At 37.7% G+C, this 17,578-nt stretch overlaps 1 protein-coding gene across 4 annotated transcripts; it reads left to right on the top strand.

Moving 5' to 3' along the window:
* The first annotated feature begins 1,121 nt into the window (after positions 1-1,121).
* Positions 1,122-11,044, top strand: ENPP5 (ectonucleotide pyrophosphatase/phosphodiesterase family member 5). 4 transcript variants are annotated; one of them, XM_053603408.1, is made up of 5 exons: positions 1,122-1,297; positions 1,603-1,913; positions 3,831-4,693; positions 6,098-6,274; positions 8,632-11,044. In XM_053603408.1, the coding sequence occupies exons 3-5, from the start codon at positions 3,865-3,867 to the stop codon at positions 9,054-9,056; spliced, it is 1,431 nt and encodes a 476-aa protein (XP_053459383.1). In that variant the 5' UTR covers positions 1,122-1,297; positions 1,603-1,913; positions 3,831-3,864; the 3' UTR covers positions 9,057-11,044. The 4 variants fall into 4 exon arrangements, with proteins under 4 accessions (XP_053459383.1, XP_053459381.1, XP_053459380.1 ...); XM_053603406.1 differs by having other exon boundaries at positions 1,603-1,902; XM_053603405.1 differs by having other exon boundaries at positions 1,603-1,727.
* Positions 11,045-17,578: the final 6,534 nt, after the last annotated feature.

The following is a 17,578-nucleotide window of genomic DNA, read 5'->3' on the forward strand; positions in this document are numbered from 1 at the left end:
TTAAATTGCAACAATCAAGCAGATATTGTTGCCCACTGCAGTCAGAATTAGAATTCTATCTATGTCAGAATTAGGGCTGGGAATTGTGGAGATGGACAAATTCTTTCAGAGCAGCCCAATGTCACTGCTATAATTTATGGTAAAGACAGCTGGGATCATATTGGCAAACCTGCCTGCATTGCCCAAGGCAGAACACTACTATGGATTATTTTAAAAAGAAAAATTAATCTCCCACAGTACAGGGAAAGAAGCACAGCCACTAACAAGCCAGAAGTGCTTGAAGATTTCCTGAAAGGGAAATCAGGCCTGAAATTGGTAGCTTCGATGGCTATTTGTAAACAACACTAGAAGTAGCTTGGGGTCCAGATGCAAGCTGTTTAGCCTCTCTGCGCTAATTAACCTAATCCTGAGTCTGGCTTGGTTTAATTTGTGCAGATTTAGGTGCTATGCTAGGCACCTGAGGGAAGATCTTGAAGATCCCTTAGAGACCTCAACTGCAAAAACCTGGACAAATGTAGGAGCTTCCACATTGGCTACATTAATAAATCCTTTCAAAGGTAAATCAGATAACACCAATTAATGAAGAAAACGAATGAAAGAGAAATTCATCATCCCATGGACATCCTCAGGTGTTCCACTGTTCCTCGGAGTAAAGCTCATGGTGTGGCCATCACCAACATGTAATAAGGGGTAAGGGTGGGGGACTTGAGACAAGAGCTCAGAATACAAATCGCTTTTTAAAAAACCGTGTCAGAGTAAGAGAACCATTGGGGTGGCACTTTATCATCTCCCAGCATCACTGACCACAGCAGTTCTGCCGCCTGAGAGAGGCACATTGTAGACAGGTTTTGTGTTGACCAGTGAGAGGTCCCCGTGAAGCCCCAAAAGACTATCCCGGCGGCCTCTCCACCGGTCTGGCCTCCCAGCCGGGTCCAGCCTAATCCTCTGCCGGGAGGGTTCCTCCCGCAGCCTCCTCCGAACCCAGGCGGCGCCCGCCCCCTCCCGCTGACTGACAGGCGGTGCAGCCACTCCGCGGAGCCTGAATTCAGCCCGGCAACCCGGGCAGAGGCGACAATCCCTGGTAGCCAATAGGAGCCAAGAGGTGGGGCGAGCGGCGGGGGGCGGTGGGGGTCAGGTGCTCCGGCCCGGGTCGCGTGCAGGTGCGCTGGTGCGGGTCCTGGGTCGCTGCTCGCTCCCTCCCCTCCCCGCGGTTAGCTCCGGCCTGCGGAAGGGAGCCTCCTCCAGGCCCCCGTCCCATCGCCCCAGACCGATGCCGACTGACCTCATCGCTGCGAGGGTAAGAGTCCAACGGGGTGGGCGGCTTGCCTCCCGGGGACCCACAAGGGGCACCTCTGGGCCTCCAGAGCTATCCGCCCCCCTTGGCACTGCACGTCTAAAGAGCCCATGGAGACGTCTGCCGGCCTCGGTGGTGGAGAGGTCTGGGAAGTAGGAACGTCCCCTGCCCTGCGACCCTTCCAGTGGCTAGGATGGACTTCTGGCAGAGAAGATGGGGCGATGCATTCCCTCTGCGTGACGCCTGCCCGCGCACTAACCTACCCTTTTGCCCTCTTCTTCTCTTTAATTGGCTCCACTTTCCTCCAGATTTCCTAGGCTGAGGAAGGAGGACTGGAAGGGAGGAAGAACTGGAAGCATCCAGAGAAATCTGAACCCAGATCCAGGGATTCCACTGCTTTGTCAAGCACTTTGTGCATGGAAAAGAAAAAAAAGTGATGTCTTTCATCTCCGCCCCCCCACCTCTCTATTCGTTGCTTTGTGTCGCCTATGTGATAATGTTGGTTCTTTTCGCCAAATATTCCTCAGCTTTAGACAGCACTTCATCTTTGCTTACTTCGTTGGTCTCAGAAAAACAGCTCTCTCCTGCTTGCCACATTTGCTGAATAGGTGAAAATCAGGTGTTTCATATAGTTGATTTTCTCTCTTTGTAGCCTTAAGTTACATTCGGTTGAGACTAGCCTTCCTTGTGTTAGGAAGGCAGAGGATAAGGAAAGAGAAGGAGAACCACCATCCTCAGGCAGATATTTGGTAAATATATTTGCAGGTCCCTATTTGCAATTCCCTATTGTATTGCAACTATTTTTAATGTTCTTTCCAACGTTGGAAAAAATATTGCCGTTTAAAAAATAGTTTAAGTTTCATTTTTGAACCATTGTCTTTTTTTTTTTTTTTTTTTTTTTGTAGAGACAGAGTCTCACTTTATGGCCCTCGGTAGAGTGCCGTGGCCTCACACAGCTCACAGCAACCTCCAACTCCTGGGCTTAAGCGATTCTCTTGCCTCAGCCTCCCGAGCAGCTGGGACTACAGGCGCCCGCCACAGCGCCCGGCTGTTCTTTTTTTGGTTGCAGTTCAGCCGGGGCGGGTTTGAACCCGCCACCCTCGGTATATGGGGCCGGCGCCTTACCGACTGAGCCACAGGCGCCGAACCATTGTCTTAACATGAGTACGTAAAACGATTTCAGTTTGTCCCTAATACTTAGGTGTGGTGAAAACGCCATTAAAAACAAAACAATCATTGCGCTCAGCTCGTACACAGTTTGTGCTCCCCAAAGCGAAGCAAACATGCCTAGCAGTTTACATTTACCAATGCCTATAGGACAGCAAGGCAAAGCAGGATCTATTTTTGAGTTCTAAAAATGTCTTTAGCGGGTGGCGCCCGTGGCTCAACACAGTAGGGCTAGGGCGCCAGTCCCATATGCCGGAGGTGGTGGATTCAAACCGAGCCCCGGCCAAAAAAAAAAAAAAAATGTCTTTAGCATTTTCAAATTGGGAAGATGTCAAAAGTTGAATTTAAGAGATTTCTTTGCACAAAGTATGGTTAGATCCCAGTTTTGGTCGGCTCAATTTACCTTCATGCAATAATACACAGGAAAAGGAGAAAACAGAAGAAAGTTGCCTGGTATCCAAGCCTGATGAGAAATGACAAAATTTACATATCTATTGTTTACCTGTATGGCCTCTTATAAGCTTCTTGAATATAATACAAACTTTTTAGAAATATATGTAGATTTTTTTTAAACCAAACAACCTTGGTCCAAAGTGATTTAATCCTGGGAAGTGCTTTTCCTGCAAATATCACTTATTAATTGTTGACTCATTTTGACATTTAAAAAGTCAACATCAAATTTCAGAATTATGTTTCTACCTCTGCTTACTTTAGAATCTTAATTCTTTAAGGAAGGCTATACTTTGATTATTAATAAAGGAATGCAGATTACCTTTCATAAATATGTTTGAATGTCATCAGTTTTATTTCACTTTAAAAAATCAGATTTGTCTCTTTTCTCTATACTAATACTTCTAACCCTGATAGCAAACATAGGAGTTGGCTTTGAGTATATGTAGAATATATTAATATATTTTCAAAAGCAACATCATTGGATTCGCTAATCATACTTCATTGTTGCTAAGTTCCTACTATTGGTCTAGCCATAATGATAAATGTGTTCAAAGGCATTTGACTATTGTAAGTTTCTGATTAAAAGTAAGAAGTCTAGGTCAACCTGAAAATGTTTGTGAAATGTTGTATATAAATTATATCACATTTTAAAATGCTGTCGGAGAACTCATTTAAATAGTTCCTCTGAAGAACATTTGGATAAATTCTTGGAAAGTTTTAGAAATGAAACTAAACTTCATAACTTTATTATACATGTAGCCCCAAGTCTCTCTTCCTAGAGGGAGTTCTGCAACATAATTCTTTCAGGCTGTGATTTATGATATGACTGGATTACTAAGCAACAACACTCTTGAGTTTGGGGTAAGGTATACAAAATAAATTTATTGCCATTAACTTCCATATGTTTATTCTACAGATATCATACACTGAACTGATCCAGTGCTTTGAAAATGACTTGGAAATGTCCTTTAGTGTCCTTCATACTTGCCGCACTAACTCTTTCAACCACATTTTCTCTCCAACCAGACCAGCAAAAGGTTCTACTAGTTTCATTTGATGGATTCCGTTGGGATTACTTATATAAAGTTCCAACACCCAATTTTCATTATGTTATGAAGTACGGTGTTCATGTAAAGCAAGTTACTAACATTTTTATTACAAAGACCTACCCTAACCATTATACTTTGGTAACTGGCCTCTTTGCAGAGAATCATGGGATTGTTGCAAATGACATGTTTGACCCTATTCTAAACAAATCTTTCTCTTTGGATCACATGAATATTTACAATTCTGACTTTTGGGAAGAAGCAACTCCAATATGGATCACAAATCAGAGAGAGGGACATACTAGTGGTGCAGCCATGTGGCCGGGAGCAGATGTAAAAATACATAAGACCTTTCCTACTCACTACATGCCTTACGATGAGTCCGTTTCATTTGAAGACAGAGTTACCAAAATTATTGAATGGTTTACATCAAAGGAGCCCATAAATCTTGGTCTTCTCTACTGGGAAGACCCTGACGATATGGGCCACCATTTAGGACCTGACAGTCCACTCATGGGGCCTGTTATTTCAGATATTGACAACAAGTTAGGATATCTCATACAAATGCTGGAAAAGGCCAAGTTGTGGAATGTTGCGAACCTAATCATCACAAGTGATCATGGAATGACCCAGTGTTCTGAGAAAAGGGTGATAGAACTTGACCAATATCTGGATAAAGACCACTATACCCTGATCGACCAATCTCCAGTAGCAGCCATCTTGCCTAAAGAAGGTAAGTCTGACTTGAGTGGTGATCTGAGGCCAGATCTGTATTTGCCTGGTGTAATTAGGTGAATAGAGATTTCTATTTCTGTGCCTTTTTAGTGAACTTGCCTGTGTCATGGTAATAGTCTGGAATTTAGTCTTTAGACGCTGAAAAGACAAAATCTCTTAAGAGACTAATTTTTTCCTAGAATATTGAAATTGATGTTCTATATATGTGGTAGTAGATTTTAACCATTTTGGAATCGTAAAATATGAAAGCTATAACTTCCCTTCTCAGAAAAAATGAGATGCACGGCTGCATACAAATATGAATACAATTACAGTGAGCATGGAATCCCTAAAGCCTTCTATAGACCCTTAATTAGGACCTGCTTAATTGGGAAGCAGTGGTGTATAAGAAGGAGAAAGAGCTTCGGTTAATCTCAGATTTATTTTCCTTATTTATGAATAGGGAAAGTAATAATAATATTTACAAACTTCTAGAATTCTCATACCACACCTGTCACCTGGGCATTATCTCCGTCACCATGGAGGTAGGTATGACAAGCGGTTTAACATCCCCAGGTCACAAAGTAAGTGGCAGAACGGGACTCAGGCCTGCTCTTATATTTTATCTCCTCTTGGGTTTAGGTTATCAGATGAGAGAACAGAGTTTGAAAAGTAGGAATATCTCACAACTTAGAATTCTGTCCTTCGGAGGGAAATTAAGAGAATCATAGGAAACAGTAATGTTAAAATAAGTGAGTGCACCTACACAGTTTTCAACCAATAGCAAGTTTTTTCATGTTGCTTAAGGAAATTACATTAACCCTTTAATTTCTCTTATAAAATTGGAACAGTATTCTCTTGGGATGTGGAGGCAGGATTGAAGCCTCAATGAATGGACTTGAAAAACAAATAAAAGACCATGCCGTTAGGAAGAAACAACCTCCAGTATTTGGAGAACGTTTCCATTTCCCAGACTGCTTTTCACCTCCAGCCTATCTTTTCCCAGCTTCCTCTGTACTTACCGTGTTTTCTTGCTAGAGATTCTCTGTCTCTGCACTCATAACCAGGGGAACCTAGCTCTTTGTTTTTGTTGAAGTATTTTAGTACCCTGGACATGTTACTTAGTGCTAATAAATATGTGTGTATAGAGGTATTCAAGTCTTTAAATTAGAGACCAGAGATTTCTAGTTCTGTAATGTCCTCTCTGAATTGTATAAGTTGAATTTAGTTATGACAGAAGATTAATCATTTTTCAGTTTCTCCTCCCTAGGTTCCTTCCCGGCAAGAGGAGGGAGTTCTAATCTGCATGTTCCATTATGTTGGGCTTGCTATCTTTCCACCTCAGCAGGGAGTCTGTTGCCCCTGCTCCTTTGATTGTAGTCATGAGTTCTTGTTCTAAGTACCCCTCCTACCTTCTCTTCAGGCAAATTTGATGAAGTCTACGAAGCGCTAGTTCATGCTCATCCTAATCTTACTGTTTACAAAAAAGAAGAGCTTCCAGAAAGATGGCATTACAAATACAACAGTCGAATCCAGCCCATCATAGCAGTGGCTGATGAAGGGTGGTATATTTTGCGGAATAAGTCGGAAGACTTTCTGTGTAAGTATGTTGCATATTTCTTCCCATTCTGCTTCGTTTTTCATGTTTCACTAAAGTGGAAGCTATGGATAATGCAGCGGTTTTTTTACTAATGTTTTTACTCTCTGCTTCTTGAATGTTGAAGGGACCACATTGTGTCAGTACTTAACTATACCGAAATGCTTTTTTAGCTATTGGTCCTTGATGTATATGAGACATATTAAAGTGTTCCTTAAGGTAGAATTGGGTTCCTATCATCTGTATGTTCTAAATGGAAAGCAGTTGCCTGACAATGGCATCTGCAGTGTGTTCACTACTCTTAGCACCAGATGTGTATCAAAACATGGTTTCTGGTTCTTAAGACAGGTTTGACATACTGATAGTAATCTGAAAATCTATATTGAATCATGCCAGGGAAACTGTTTTAAGGAGCCCTTTAGTGATTTCCTTAGCCATGAGAACGATCTCCACCTTTATATATTCAAATTTTCATGTATTGTGCAGGTAGCTCTTATTTTAGAGCTCGCTCAAAAAAGGACTGTGATTTTTGAGATTTTCATAGTTATCTAAGTTTAAGGAACTCTCTAAAAGTTTTGGTTTGGTGAACTACAGTGACAATAAATTGGTCATCTATTTTTGATAGAAAACGTTTAAAGCTCCTATTTTATGTTATGTTCATCGATTCAACAAATAACTGAATGTTGTCCACTGAAGTCCTTCTCAGCCAGAGTGCCACAAGATAATTAAGCCTTAATGTCCAAAAGCAGTGATTCTCAAAGTGTGTTCCTCAGCCCAGCAGCATCAAGATCAACTGAGAACTTGTTAGAACTACTGATTCTTGGGCCCAACCCAGACCTTCTGAATTAGAAACTGTGAGGGTAGGGCCTAGCAGTCCATATTTTTACCTGGCCACAGGAGTCTCACACACGCTAACGTTTGAAAACGCCTGTCTTTAGACATCTGTTATTAAATACTATCTAGTAAGTCAAGCATTTATGGTAGGGGCTATTGAAAGCCAAAACAAAACATTACAAAACAAAGTCCCTATTCCTGGGAAAGATTTTATATTAGTCATAATTTAATTTTAAATCTGATTTTCTAATAAATGTGACATGGGAGAATTATCTTTGCCTTCATGACTGAGAGTCTAAACGAACACAGCAACCATCCAATCAATTATAAATTATATAATGGCATATAATTTGTGAGATAGTTATTGATTCATTAAGTCCAGCATTATTTTTACTTAAATAAATTCAAAGCAGAATGGCATTTAGAATGACTTCTTTAGATAAATTTTGCCAGGAAAATTTCAAATTACTTTGAGATGACTAGAGGGTCAGTTCATGACTTCCAAGAAATCAGTCAAGGGACTTTTGTGGGGAGGGGAGAGAAGGCTATGTTTTGTGTTCCCATTCCGTATTTCCCTGTAGCAGTTACAGGGAGTAGAGACTGACTTATAGTCATTCCTCTGTCCACCTTTATTTTGTAAATGGAAAACATTTTTTAATCGATACATATTAGATGTACATATCCGGGGCACATGTGATATTTTGCTACAGTCATAATATGTAAAGACGAAATCCCCATCACTTTACATAATCATCGCCATGGTAATAAAACCTATTGGTTTTCTTAGGTTGCTATCTTAATGGCAGTGGCTTCTTTGCCTTGTGTCTTGGTACCATGTAGGCTCTGAAATGTGGCTTTTGTTTTCAATTTTGCATCACTTGATACATGTCAGAAGATTACTGAAGTTTTACTTTGTGTATAGCCACACTAAAGTACATACAATGCTAAGCTGGATCCTGATCTGAGCCATCAAAGTTAAGATGTTCTCCCCTTATATACAAGTACTGACCTTTGTTTTTTAGTAGTGCATTGTAGCTGTAACTAGATATTAGATTTTTGTGGTCACTTTTGTTTTGTCTTTATTCTTTTTCCTCTTTTTTTAGTAATGGCAGAATTTATTGTCTTCATGACTGAGACTAAGAGCATCTTTATCCCTTTATCTTCAGAACAATAATTGGAACATAGTAGGGATTGTACTTGCTGAAAATTAGTTTGATTGAATAGCAAATGCAGTACCTACTATGTTCCAATTATCTGGCTTACTTGGCTCAGCTTTGCTCTCTACTCTTCTTTCTCTGCTGCGTAAGGTAGGGTTGGCTTGGGAGAAAGATTTGTGGTCATTTGAATTTTCATTTCCTGAAGTGAACTGTGATGTTGACAACAGCAGAGATTATTTGTAAAAGATTAATTATTTTTACCGTCAAATTTGATGAAATTCACATTTAAGTTCAGAACTTGACTGTACAGTTATTTCCATTTTGATGCCATCTGGTTGGCTAATTTATTCATGCGTTTTCTCTATGCAGTAGGCAACCACGGTTATGATAATGCATTAGCAGAAATGCATCCAATATTTTTAGCCCACGGGCCTGCCTTCAGAAAGAATTTCATGAAAGAAGCCATGAACTCCACAGATCTGTACCCACTGCTGTGCCACCTCCTCAATATCACCGCCATGCCACACAATGGATCGCTCAGGAATGTCCAGGATCTGCTCAGTTCAGCACCTCCAGGGGCAATTCCTTACACACAGAGTACTACGCTCCTCTTTGGGAGTGTTGAACCAGAATATGAGCAAGAGGAGTCATACCCATATTTCATAGGGGTCTCTCTTGGCAGCATTATAGTGATTGTATTTTCTGTAATTTTCATTAAACATTTAATTCACAGTCAAACACCTGCCTTACAAGATATGCAGGGGGAACTATCTCAACCATTATTGCAAGCCTAATGCTAGCCTGAAGTGGAATTGTGTATTGAAGAGGAGATTGCATAGTTCTGTCGGTGTTTAAAGGTTTCAAGTTCTAAAAAACCAGTTGCAGGCATTTGCAGAAACATCAAGGAATGATTTACATATTTAGGTCACAGTAACATACATACACACAGATAGGCCAAAATAGTCTTACCTGCAAAGGATTAAAAATGTGAGAGTATGTCTCCATTGTTCTCTTTAGTTTAGGGTTAGGTAAAATCCTGCTTTATTTGGACTTGGTACATAAAATGTATATATTCAGCAACTTTGCACTATTTAAAGTACCTTGTACATTGCACTTTAAATTACTCTCCTATTGAGTACTTCTATTTGAAATGCACTTTATGGACAATTATGTCCTAGATCTTGGTTGAAAACAACTTTTTGCACCTGTATCACAAAGTACTACTTATTCACTGTTCTAACTGGATGAAATTTCTAGTGATTCCTGAATAAGGTAGAAATCTATTTCCTTAAATTGGGAGAACAACTAAAAAGTGGCAACTGTTGAAAATTAAATGTGATAAACTTTGTACCTTTAATTTTGGAGAGATGTATTCCCTTGGTCAATTGCATCTGTGGGCATTTCTTGTCATATTTCTTTCCCCAAAACATGTGTTTTCCTTTATTTTTCCCCCACAAAGAGATTGAAATACTGACAGATTCCTTGTCATAAAATTAATTATTGCTATTTCCTGATTAGTCATATTACTCTGATTTTTATAATAATGAAGATACCATGAATATACATTTAATATACATTTCTTTCTTAGGTAGGTCAGCAGCGGCCTGAACCTAAGAGGCTAGGCACCATCTCAGCAATGTTTTTCTTGTCTATAATTATTTGCTTCTTTGAAAACTAAATCATTATTAATAGCATTAAAAATCAAATTAGATAAAACAGTGTTTTGTTTTTTTTTTTTTCTTTTTGGTAGCATGTGGTAACGGAGCACAATCTTTTAGATTTGCACATTTGGAGATCCAGAGTTGGAAAACAGCACAAATCATACTTGGTAAAATATAGGCCACTTAATTCTTGAAAAGAGCCATGTGGAACCTGAAGAAAAAAATTTAGGAAGACCACATTTGAGATGTTCATACTCTACCTAGAACAATGGTAATGAGTGCTTACTGGCAAAAATTAGCAAAAGAGCGCTTATTGGTAACAAGTATTAAAACAGAGGAACTGAGATACATAGCCCAAGACTTACTTGAATATCCACCTGCAAGGTGCTCAGTGGAATCAAGGATGGATCCAAGTCCACAAATAGACTCCTAGCACTGGCTAGTGTTTTTCACTAGCCTTGTCATCTCATCCACCTTCTTTCCAACAACGTAAGGCTGTGCTTTAGATTTCAAAATAGTTAAGTTTGGGAGAACCATGGAGTTACATAGGGTTTCTTAGAGAAAAGAGGAAATCTTAAAACAGGCATGTGGCTAATGAGTAGACAGAATGGTCTAACTACTTTAGAAAGAAAGGACAAATTGGATGTGAAGAACAAAAGTGACAGAGTTAAAAATATAACTGAATTGAAGTCCTTCTAAAATTAGGTGAATAAATTATTTTTTAAGTGCTAAAGCTAAAGGAACATTAGCACCTAATTCTCATTTTATTATAAAACCTCTTAAGAGGATGTAATTGAATAATAGGAAATAGCCTACAGATTTAAAAACTGAACATTTAAATGGTAAAGGGAAGACACTCCCCAGAAGTTTATATTCTGGATTAGACATCCCAGGATACTTGCTTGAGCACTCATGTTAGCTTGCTTTGTAGCTGTTGAGATGTCATTATAATGACTGGAAGATGAAATGAGTCCATTGTAAAACATGACTGTTACAATCTGTCCATCTAAATGATTTGTTGCATTAAAATCATTTTAGAAGGTGCTATTACCTTAGTAGTAAGAAGAAAGTAAATGCTGTAACATTGATGAAAGCATTAAAATTCTGATTCGAAGATTTGATTATTGGATGGTTTCTTTTACTTGCAGATACTTATTTTCCTATAAACTATCACCAGAAGAGTTTATCTGAAGGAAAATAAAATCGTTAACTTTTCTGAAAAAAAAAAAAAAAATCTCATCACTCGTCCTTTGATTGCTTTTTTAGTTGTTTTGATTTCACTACATGTCTTCATATTAGCATATGAAAATAAAACTTAAACTAGCTAATCTTATAAATTGTAAGAAATTACTTTTTAAAATTCAAAGGAATAGAACGCCACTGTGCCCGTCATTTTAGCTCAATATCCTCCACTAGCCATTCTTACATTTATTACATAATAAGATTTTTCTTAGTGTGCATTTCACAATTTCTTGTCCTGGTACCTGCCATTTAGATTTAAATTATTTAAAAAATGCTTTCTGACACTAAGGTAAAACTAGCATCCAAGTAGACTCAGTTTCTTATCAGGGGAATACACTTCCAAGTACTCCCCTTGACCATCTGGTGAAGATAGATAGCCATATTCAGCAATGAGGTATGTAGCACTTTTTCTAAGATGAGTTTACAAACTTAATTGTCAGATCTTGTACTATGGTTCTGATGGCCATTCCAAAAAAAAAAAGAGTTCCAAAATTGCTTTGAAGGGTAGACGAGGCATTGGAATAGTCTTCCCAAGGGGAGTACCTTGAAGGTGACCACAGCGATATTTGGCAATGAGGTATGTAGCACTTTTTCTAGGTGAGTTAATGGACTTAGTTGTCTGACCTCAATTGGTAAGAAAGAAATATTAATAAGACGATCCCTATTAGCAGGTGCATGATTGTGTAGAAAATCCCAAAGATTAAAAAAAAAAAAAAACTCAGATGTTTAGCAAGGTTTCAAAACACAAGATAAACACACAAATTTCAGTCATACTTCTATATACTAACAATAAATATGAAGAAACTGAAATTAAAAATGTTATACTATTACAATCATTCTAAAGGATATTTCATACTTATAAATAAACTTAACAAAATGGAACAGGAACTTGAAAAGTACCAAACACCAATGAAGGAATTAAAGACTTTACTATAAAGACCTACCATGTTCATGAACTGGAAGATCCAACATAGTAAAAATGCCAAGCCTCCCCAAATTAATCTATAGATTTATTGCAATTTGTAGTCTTCAAATCCCCTGCAAAGATTTTAGTAGACAGACACAAACTTAATCTAAAATTTATATCAAAAAGCACAGGCAAGACAAACTTGAATAATACAGCTAGGAGAACCATTCTACTTAATAAATCGTATTGTATAGATACAGTTATCAAGACATTGTGATACTGGCAGAGGGATAGACACATAGATTAATAAACCATAAAAGCAAACCCAGAAGTATGCCCCTATAAATATTCCTAACTGATTTTTCATAAGGATTAAAGCAATTAATGGGGAAAAAAGTCTTTAAAAAATTGACTTAAGAACACTCCCAAACTCTCAAAGAGGAAGAGAAATGGAGAGCAAAAACAGATCATTCTCTCAGAGAACTCTGTGATAATTTGAAGAAAATTAATATTCACTTTATAGGAATCCCTGAAGGTGATGAAGTTGCTTCACAAGGTACAGAGGATCTTCTTCATGAGATTATGAAGGAAAACTTTTCAGACATGCCAAGAGATTCTGAAATTCAGAGAGCAGACAGTTTCAGAACTGTCTAGCACAACTCAACCTGAACAAGATATTTCCTAGGCACATTATAATTAACTTCGCCAAAGTTAAAATGAAGGAGAAAATTCTGCAAGCAGCCAGACGGAAGAAAACCATAACCTATAAGAGGAAGTATAGTAGAATGACTGTAGATCTCTCTGCTGAAAACTTTCCCGCTAGAAGAGAGTGGTCATTGACTTTTAATCTTCTAAAACAAAATAACTTTCAACCCAGGATCTTGTATCCAGTGAAACTGAGTTTCATTTATGATGGAAAAATTAAATACTTTAATGACAGTCATATGTTGAAGAAATTTGCCATAACTAAACCAGCACTCCAGGATATTCTCAGACCTATCCTCCATGAAGACCAGCTCAATCCTCCACCACAAAAGTAAACTCACTCAGAAACTTTTGATCAAATTCCAACTTCCATGTTAGCAAAAGGATTAAAAATGTCCACCAGGCTTTCAAAAAACTCAATACCCAAAATTCTACCAGGCTTATCAATATTTTACAATTAATTTGAATGGCTTAAATTGTCCTCTAAAGAGGCACAGGATGGCTGACTGGATACAAAAACTCAGGCCAGATATCTGCATACAAGAATCTCATCTTACCTTAAAAGATATAGACTTGGGGTGAAGGGATGGTCATCTACATTTCAGGCAAATGAAAAGCAGAAAAAAATCAGGTGTTGCAATTTTATTTGCAGATACAATAGGCTTTAAACCAACAAAAGTAAGGAAAGATAAGGATGGTCACTTCATATTTGTTAAGGGTAACACTCAACATGATGAGATTTCAATTATTAACATTTATGCTAACCAGAATATGCCTCTATTTATAAGAGAGACTCTAACAGACATGAGCAACTTGATTTCCTCCAGCACCATAATAATCAGAGAAATCTCTGATTTCTCACTGCCAAATCTCACTACCAAATCAACACTGCTTTGGCAGTGTTGGATAGATCCTCCAAAAAGAAGGTATGCAAAGTAATTTTAGACTTAAACTTAACCATTCAACAGTTGGATTAACCAGACATTGCATCCTAACAAAACTGAATACACATTCTTCTCATCAGCCCATGGAACATACTCCAAAATTGTTCACATCTTAGGTCACAAGTCTAACCTCAGCAAATTTAAAAGAATAGAAATTATTCCTTGCATCTTTTTGGACCATCATGGACTAAAAGTTGAACTCCATAACAATAGGAATCTGCATACTTATACAAAAATATAGAAACTAACCTTATGCTGAATAATAGCTGGGTCATAGAGGAGATTAAGAAGGAAATTACCAAATTTTTGGAACAAAATGACAATGAAGACACAAATGATCAGATCTTCTGGGATACCACAAAGGCAGTCCTAAGAGGGAAATTTATAGCACTGCAAGCCTTCCTCAAGAGAATAAAAAGAGAGGAAGTTAACAACTTAAGGGGACATCTTAAGCAACTGGAAAAGGAACAACATTTCAATCTCAAACCCAGCAGAAGAAAAGAAATAACCAAAATTAGAGCAGAATTAAATGAAATTGAAAACAAAAGGATTATACAACAGATCAATAAATCAAAAAGGTGGTTTTTCGAAAAGGCCAATAAAATAGATAAACCTTTGGCTAACCTAGCCAGGAAAAAAAGAGTAAAATCTTTAATCTCATCAATCAGAAATGGTAAAGATGACATAACAACAGACTCCTCAGAAATTCAAAAAATCCTTAATGATTATTACAAGAAACTCTATTCTCAGAAATATGAAAATCTAAAGGAAATAGACCAATACTTGGAAGCACGCCACCTTCCTAGACTTAGCCAGAATGAAGTGGAAATGTTGAACGGGCCTATATCAAGTTTTAAAATAGCATCAACTATACAAAATCTCCCTAAAAAGAGAAGCCCAGGACCAGATGGCTTCACGTCAGAATTCTACCAAACCTTTAAAGAGGAACTAGTATCTATATTACTCAAACTTTTCTAAAATATAGAAAAAGAAGGAATATTACCCAACACATTCTATGAAGCAAACATCACCTTGACCCCCAAACCAGGAAAAGACCCAACAAGAAAAGAAAATTATAGACCAATATTACTAATGAATATTGACGCAAAAATATTCAACAAGATCCTAGCAAACAGAATACAACAACACATCAAACAAATTATACACCATGACCAAGTGGGTTTTATCCCAGGCTCTCAAGGCTGGTTCAATATACGTAAATCTATAGATATAATTCATCACATAAACAAATTAAAAAACAAAGATCATATATTCTCTCAATTAATGCAGAAAAAGCTTTTGATAATATCCAGCATCCTTTCATGATCAGAACACATAAGAAAGGGGTATAGAAGGGACATTTCTTAAGCTGATGCAGGCCATCTACAGCAAACCCACAGCCAATATCGTATTGAATGGAATTAAACTGAAATCATTTCCACTCAGATCAGGAACCAGGCAAGGTTGCCTATTGTCTCCACTGCTTTTTAACATTGTAATGGAAGACTTAGCCATCACAATTAGGCAAGAAAAGGTGATCAAGGGTATCCACACAGGGTCAGAAAAGATCAGACTTTCACTCTTTGCAGATGATATGATTGTATATCTTGAAAACACCAGCCATTCTTCTATAAAACTCCTAGAAGTGATGGAGGAATACAGCAGCGTCTCAGGTTACAAAATTGACACTCATAAATCTGTAGCCTTTATATATACCTATAATAGTCACACTGAAAAAAGAGTCAATTACTCTATTCCATTCACAGTAGTGCCAAAGAAGATGAAGTATTTGGGAGTTTACCTAACAAAGGACATGAAAGATCTTTTTAAAGAGAACTATGAAACTCTAAGAAAACAAATAGCTGAAGATGTTAACAAATGGAAAAACATACCATGCTCATGGCTGGGAAGAATCAACATTGTTAAAATATCCATACTACCCAAAGCAATATATAATTTTAATGCAATCCCTATTAAAGCTCCGCTGTCATACTTTAAAGATCTAGAAAAAATAATACTTCATTTTATATGGAATCAGAAAAAACCTCAAATAGCCAAAACATTACTCAGAAATAAAAACAAAGCTGGAGGAATCACACTACCAGATCAGAGACTATACTATAAATCGATAGTGATCAAAACAGCATGGTACTGGCACAAAAACAGAGAGGTAGATGTATGAAACAGAATAGAGAAGCGAGACATAAACCCAGCTACTTACTGTTATTTGATCTTTGACAAGCCAATTAAAAACATTCAGTGGGGAAAAGATTCCCTATTTAACAAATGGTGCTGGGTGATCTGGCTGGTGACCTGTAGAAGACTGAAATTGGACCCACACTTTCACCATTAACTAAGATAGACTCTCACTGGATTAAAGATTTAAACTTAAGACATGAAACTATAAAAATACTAGAAGTAAGTGCAGGGAGAACACTTAAAGAAATCAGCCTGGGTGAATATTTTATGAGGAGGACCCCCAGGCAATTGAAGCAGCACCAAAAATACATTGCTGGGACTTGATCAAACTAAAAAGCTTCTGCACAGCCAAGAACACAGTAAGTAAAACAAGCAGACAGCCCTCAGAATGGGAGAAGATGTTTGCAGGTTATGTCTCTGACAAAGGTTTAATAACCAGAATCCACAGAGAACTCAAATGTATTCAAGAAAAGAACAAGTGATCCCATCTCAGGGTGGGCAAGGGACTTGAAGAGAAACTTCTCTGAAGAAGACAGGCACACGGCCTACAGACATATGAAAAAATGCTCATCATACTCCGGTTTCTCTTCAGATTGTATAAATCTTTTGCCTTTTACTAAAAAATGCTCATCATCCTTAATCATCAGAGAAATGTAAATCAAAGATACTTTGAGATATCATCTAACTCCAGTAAGATTAGCCCACATTACAAAATCCCAAAACCAGAGATGTTGGCGTGGATGTGGAGAAAAGGGAACACTTGTATACTGCTAGTGGGAATGCAAACTAATACGTTCCTTTTGGAAAGATGTTTGGAGAACACTTAGGGATCGAAAAATAGATATGCCATTCAATCCTATAATTCCTCTACTAGGTATATACCCAGAAGACCAAAAATCACGTTATAACAAAGATATTTGTACCAGAAGGTTTATTGCAGCCCAATTCATAATTGCTAAGTCATGGAAGAAGCCCAAGTGCCCATCAATCCATGAATGGATTAATAAATTGTGGTACATGTATACCATAGAATATTATGCAGCCTTAAAATAAGATGGAGATTTTACCTCTTTCATGTTTACATGGATGGAGCTGGAACATATTCTTCTTAGCAAAGTATCTCAAGAATGGAAGAAAAAGTATCCAATGTACTCAGCCCTACTATGAAACCACGTCATAGCTTTCATATGAAAGAATATATGGGGAAAGGGGAGAGGGAGGGGAGGGGAGAGGATGGGTGGAGGGAGGATAATTGGTAGGACCACACCTACGGTGCATCTTACAAGGGTACATGTGAAATTTACTAACGTAGAATATAAATGTCTTAACACAATAACTCAGAAAACACCATGAAGGCTAGGTTAACCTATTTGATGAAAGTATTTCAAATTGTATATAAAACCAGCACATTGTACCTCATAATTGCATTAATGTATGCAGCTATGATGTAATAAAAAAATTGACTTGAACCTCAACCTAAGTTTTACATCTTAAATAAAATATAACTCAAAGATTATCATAGACATAATAATGAAACTTGTAGAAAACAATATAGAAGAAAATCTTCATAACCTAGAGTGAGAAAAACTTGTCACCAAAAGCACAATGTATAAAAGAAAAAATTGGTAACCTGGACCTTATCAAAATTAACTCTTTTT

Source organism: Nycticebus coucang, chromosome 9, assembly GCF_027406575.1.
Source record: "Nycticebus coucang isolate mNycCou1 chromosome 9, mNycCou1.pri, whole genome shotgun sequence".
Lineage (NCBI taxonomy): Eukaryota > Metazoa > Chordata > Mammalia > Primates > Lorisidae > Nycticebus > Nycticebus coucang.

Coding starts and splice junctions, on each gene's coding strand:
- ENPP5 (XM_053603408.1), top strand. CDS start 3,865: ATGACTTGGAAATGTCCTTTAGTGTCCTTCATACTTGCCGCACTAACT. Junction 4,694..6,097: donor AGCCATCTTGCCTAAAGAAG/GTAAGTCTGACT, acceptor CCTTCTCTTCAG/GCAAATTTGATGAAGTCTAC. Junction 6,275..8,631: donor TAAGTCGGAAGACTTTCTGT/GTAAGTATGTTG, acceptor TTCTCTATGCAG/TAGGCAACCACGGTTATGAT.